This window comes from Hemiscyllium ocellatum, chromosome 21 (assembly GCF_020745735.1).
Source record: "Hemiscyllium ocellatum isolate sHemOce1 chromosome 21, sHemOce1.pat.X.cur, whole genome shotgun sequence".
Lineage (NCBI taxonomy): Eukaryota > Metazoa > Chordata > Chondrichthyes > Orectolobiformes > Hemiscylliidae > Hemiscyllium > Hemiscyllium ocellatum.
In genome coordinates, this window is record NC_083421.1 from 22,909,439 (window position 1) to 22,915,438 (window position 6,000).

The 6,000-nt window shown below is 39.2% G+C and overlaps 1 protein-coding gene across 3 annotated transcripts in view; it reads left to right on the forward strand.

Moving 5' to 3' along the window:
- wdr31 (WD repeat domain 31) overlaps nucleotides 1-5,796 on the forward strand; it is a 43,577-nt gene extending 37,781 nt beyond the window's left edge. For all 3 annotated transcript variants that reach the window (XM_060841750.1, XM_060841749.1, XM_060841751.1), the window contains 2 exons: nucleotides 450-612; nucleotides 4,552-5,796. In XM_060841750.1, the coding sequence (XP_060697733.1) occupies nucleotides 450-612; nucleotides 4,552-4,712 (324 nt within the window). In that variant the 3' untranslated portion in view covers nucleotides 4,713-5,796. The remainder of the gene's footprint in view (nucleotides 1-449; nucleotides 613-4,551) is intronic.
- Nucleotides 5,797-6,000: the final 204 nt, after the last annotated feature.

Sequence of the window (6,000 nt, forward strand, 5' to 3'; positions counted from 1 at the left end):
CCACCATTGTTGATTGTATCTTTACTTCTGATTTCTCTTTCTACTTCTCTGCTTTATTTGCCATGTCCACACTTCATCCTTATTTGCCAGAAGAGGATTGGTGCTATCTAACGAAGAAAAAAATAGTCCCCTGGGTTTGAAGACATTTGCATGGTTTGATCTTGCACATAAACTATAGTCCAGGTTGAAACTTCAAGTCAATCTCCCATCCTCAGCAGCAGATTTGTGGGGCCCCTATTGGAGAAAGTTGCTACTTTTCATTTACAAAGTAGTTTGTTACAGAACAATTACTTGTGTGTATCATGCAGAAAGGAGTTTTTGCCAATGGAGGCCAGTGGGTCAATTTAATGCATGCCTTAATTGATAGCCATCTATAAATGTTAGCTGCTAAGGGATTGGTAGCGACCTAGCAAGATTTTTAACAGGATGGTTTTCGTCTCTTCTTCCAGCTATGGGATCTGAGACAGGCAAAACGTAAGGTGTGCGAGTACAACGGACACGTACAGACCACTACAGCCTGTATATTTCTTCCAAACACAACTTCTTCATTTCCCTTAGTTGCAACCTCAGGTCATGACTGCACTGTGAAGATCTGGAATCGTGACACTGCAGGTACTATCCTTACACTGGACAACATCTCTCAGTATTTTGGAACTAACTTCAGTTGGTGTCTCATAACTAGGTTATACTGCAACATGCAATCTTTCTCAGGAAGAATTAAGCAGGTTGGAGCTCTTTTCACAAGAAAATAGGAGACTGAAGAGTAACCTAATAAAGGTTTTCTAAAATTTTGAACATGTTTATTGGATTAAACTTAGAGAAGTTGTTTCCACTACTTTATTGAGTTGAAACAGGCAGTATTTGTGTTCATAATCTTTCTGTCTGCAAAGAAGGCAGTATTATACAGCCACCAGTTATAGGTCATTCTGGGATAACGCATGTTTCATTAACCCAAATTAGCTATAATGCAATTGATGAATTGCGGACACTGTTTGAATAACATGAAGTTTCTACTTAACAGGTATAGAGATTTTCTATAGCAATCTCGTATAGCATGATTTTGTATAATGGTTTTCCATAGCGTGATTTTCTATAGCACAGGATTGCAGAGGTATGCAACTGTTGCATTATGGTAGAGTGACCTGTATGTGCAAGTGAGCCATACTGTGCGCCTGTTTGACAATCTTTAAATTGGTTGTTGTCTTAATTCTTCACACACTCTGAATTATGTAGCAAATATTGCCCAATTGCAGAATCTCATCTAGTACTGTGGTAAGCTACAAATGTTTCCCATTACTTTGGTATCTTTTGTAAATTGTTCTGCTGAGTGCTTGACAAAAAGTGTCTTTGTCCAGCAATGGTCAGAATGTTGTACTTACTGACATAAGGTATAATTGAGGCAAACAGCATACATGTACTTAAGAGGAGGCTGGCGATGCACAAGACTGAGAAAAGAATGGAAAGTTATACAGATATGGTGAGATGAAAGGAATAGGAGGGGGTTAGGGTCAAATGGCCTGATTCTATGCAATAAATTATCTACATAATTCAATTTACCTTGATGAGTGAAACAACTTAAAATCCATCTAAAAATATGTAACAATTATTGAAATCATAGAAGTAATATCCAATGATTAAGCCACTAAGATTTCAGCAGAAACCAGAATTCCAGAAGCCAAAAATTGATCTGCCCAAGCTATTTGATGCAGGTTCCAGTATGCATCGTTTTGTGGTGAGATTGATCTGCTGATCCCATTTTACACAAGTGGGTTTCACTGCTCAAAGCAAGCACATTTTAGTTGTGGCTGGGATGCCATTTGATCAGACCAAGGAAATTAATTTGGTACTAACAACTTCATGTAAGTAAATACATTAGGCAAGTTCAAAGCCTTCCCTCAAACTTAAAGCTATATAGAGTCACATTCACATAGAGCATTTATTCAGCATTTGTCAGATGCAGGTGGTACTGATCTGGCTCTGCAGCTCTTCTACTAATATCTCTGAAGTGGTTTCCGCCAAAATCCAATATAACTTAGATAGCTGATGGTGACACCACATATTTCCATTAAGGGAGAATGTGGTTTATGTCCACGATCCTCACAGAATTAATTCCCAGTCTCAGCCCTTCCAATGTGTACAAACCACGAATGAATGCCATATGCTTCTCACAGAGTTAAAAACGGTGGTGCTTTCGCAGTGCTCTTTTAGCCTGAATATCTGACTTCATGGCATTGGAATTGATTTCTGAGACCACACTCCATGTTAATGATATGTTATTTTAAAACTTCAAGTTACAGTTATTAGTCCATATATATGTATAGGTTCCATAACTTTGACATTCCTACCCTTATTAAGGGTGTGCTATACTGTCTGAGGTGCTACCTTTTAGGTGAGATCATTGAACCCTACCGCGTAGAAAGAGGCCATTCAGCCCATCGGGTCCACACTGACCATCCAAAGAGCATCCCACCAAATCCCTGTAACCCTGCATTTCCCATGGCTAATCCACATAACCTATACATCTCTGGGCACTGTGGGCAATTTAGCATGGCCAATCCATCGAACATGTACATCTTTGGGCTGTAAGAGGAAACGAGCACCCAGAGGAAACCCACACAGACACAGGGAGAATGTGTAACCTCCACACAGACAGTCACCTGAGGCTGAAATCGAACCTAGGGCTGTGAAGCAACAGTGTGAACCACTGTGTCGCCATGCTGCCTTACATTAAATCATGCTGGTGAACTGAAGTCCCTATCTGCCGTCTCAAATGGATTTTAAAGTTACCATGGCACTATTCCAAGAGCTGTTGTCTGGCTGACATCTTACATTCTACCAACATTGCCAAAGGAGCTGATCTGGTCATTGATTTCACTGCTTTTTTGCTGTGACTGAATTATCTGCTGTACTTCATATTCATAACAGTGAATACATTTCAGAAATACTTTATTGGCATAGATAAGATGAATAGCAAGTCCCTAGGATGGGAAAGTTCAAAACTAGAGGATGTATTTTTAACGTGAGAGGCAAAATATTTAAAAGGGGCCCAAGGGGCAATCCTGTCAGAGTGTAATGTCTATGTGGAATGAACTACCTGAGGGAGTGGTAGATGTAGGTACAGTTACACCATTTAAAAGGTATTTGGACAGGTACATGAATAGGAAGAGTTTAATGGGATATGGGTCAAACGTTGGGAAATGGAAATAGTTTAGTTTTGGAAACTTGGTTGACATGGGAAATGTTGGACAGTAAGGTCTGTTTCCGTGCTCAATGACTCTAGGTGCTTTGAGTTATTAAAGTTGTGAAAATCGCTATGTATTTCCCAGTTTTTGTCTCTAGCAATATTCTCTCGACAGAGTTGGAGTATTGAGTAGTTATACTAATGTACAGTTCAGGTGGAACGCAGGATTAGCATTATTAATCAATCTCACTAGTCAGGATGGTTCTCTGCTATTGGCTGTGAACTGGCCCTACATTCTTTAAAGCTTTCTCTTGTGGTTTGGTGCACAACTAGTAAATAAAGCGTAAAGAAGCGTATAAAGAACTTTTCACTCTCAGTCTGAAACCATGATAAAATTTGTGGTCCCAAACAAGGGATGTTGGAAATCCCTCTAAGACATTTTCTCAAGTATGTTTAATAAATTGGCAGAACTACATAAAGAAACCAACATGGAGGGGCTGTTTAAATATATATTTATACAAAAATGAGCTACTTAACCAGTATAAATGATTTGGAGGTGCTGGTGTTGGACTCGGGTGTACAAAGTTAAAAATCACACAACACCAGGTTATAGTCCAACAGGTTTAATTAGAAGCACTAGCTTTCGGAAACATTCACCTGATGAAGGAGCGTCGCTCCGAAAGCTAGTGTGCTTCCAATTAAACCTGTTGGACTATAACCTGGCATTGTGTGATTTTTAACTTTAACCAGTATAAGTACTTGATGCTTAAAGTCCTGACACCACACTACTTCCTTGAAACAGGCATGCAAACCCTTTGAGAGTAATCATTTAAAAATACTTTCTCATTGTACACCTACTACCTTAGCTTGAGAGTGCAATGTTTGTTTTTGAATATGTATTCCCATTTACTGGAATGTTTTTTATGTATTTACATTTTGGGATGCCCTGACGTTAGTTTCCAGTGGTGGTTGGGCAATCATGCAGTCCAAATGCTGAGGAGCAGACGGGGCAGACTCTGCTTTCCTCTTTCCAGTGTGGAATGGCCCAGCTAAATGGTACTTTCTCTTCTTGCACAAACCTTTCTATTTTCTGGCCTTGATGCTATTTCACTGCTGATTGAGAGAGTAAGCTCCTGTGGTCTCCTCCCAGCCTGCTCAGTCAGTGGGATGGTTCAGCTTTATTTCTTCAGCAGTTCTTTCTAATAGAAAAAGAAAAATTACTAACTGCATAGAATTATGAAGAGTTCAAACCAGCTTAAGACCTTTTTAAGATTCCTGTAGTGAAAAGTAAACTATTTATATTAGATATTCTGATGGGAGGTGTCGAAGAATCTCATTAACCAACCTATATGTTTCTCTTTGCATTATAGTCTGTGTGAGTTCCCTTTGCCTGGATGGTGCAGGACCCCTGACGTCATTAGCTTCCAGTGATGCTGCAAATTTGCTGTGTGGCAGTTTTAATACAGGAATTCACCACCTCCGAGTGAACCATTCAAACAGCTGGAGCCTGACTGAGGTGGCGAGGTTCTGAGCAGGCAGATCAAGTGTGACGATGTAGCATTACAGCTGGGATCATGCGCAGCAGGTCCTTAGCTAATCAGCAGGCGATGGGTGAAAAAAGCAGTGAGCTCTGGTTTTGGTCAGTTTTCTACTCTGAATCTTGTCTATGTATTATGTGGATCTCAAGAATGAGGATTAGAATGATTTGGTTCTGATTCATTTATTACACTGAATTATATCATGATTCATTTGTTCCTTATTCTGGAAGTGGTTCAGACAGGAACCATTGGATCATTGAATCACCGATTGAATCACCGATTGAAGCAGAAGATGAAAGAAGGCAATGGTTGGGGAGGAGCTGAACCCTTAACTGCTCCAGGGCAGGTTATTATTTTCTTTTATATTTCAAACTAGTAAGTACAGTGCTACTTCTGTACCCTGCTGATCCCTCTTACCTTCACAAAGTCATTACTGTCAAATGTCATCCATATGCTTACAGCAAAAGCATAGCCCACTTGATTAGAGTCTGTACTTTGTAGTGTTACACTAAGGAAAAGAAAAGCAGCTGTATCCAGGTATTCTGCAAATCTGTTAGTGAGTTCAATTTAGTCATGATCTGAGAAAAGCTGGGTGAATAACAGAAAGAATGTGGATGTGTCAGGCAAAGTGATGACAATGCAATACAGCAGCATTGTAACTATGCAGTGCCTCCTGCTGGCAGCTGACCTCAATCTGGTGCTATTCAGTTTGTACATGGCTCCTCCATACATAGTTCCTACTGAATAATTGGCGGAGAACAGAGGAAAGAGCATAGCTGATGGGCGAATTGGTATTTATAATATCATTTCTGTGCTATTTTAATTGGAACGCTTCTCTCGTCTGTAATGTTCTTACTGGATTGCTTTTGTGATAACTGTTGTGACACACCTGTCCCAGCAGTGAGCACAAAAGCAAGTTACCCTTCCCGTAATCATAGGAGATTACTTGCTGGAGTGCAAAGATGTACATAACTTTGTTTTAATTAACATAGAAACGGAGAAGCTAAAATTACTGATCTTAATCATTGGTTTAAAAAAATATAATTTGATTAAGCATTAAAAAAAGTAAATTTAGAATGATTGGTAACTATTGCACCAAAGTGTGTAATGTCTTGTGATATTGTTTTAAACAGAATTTGTAATGTAGACCACGGCAATTAAAATCTATTCTTTCTTGATTTGATCTTGTGTTATCATTGAATAAACTTAAACTTTTCAACCACATCTCTAATATTGTCACATACCCAACAAAACACAAAATGATCCAGGTATTCATCATTC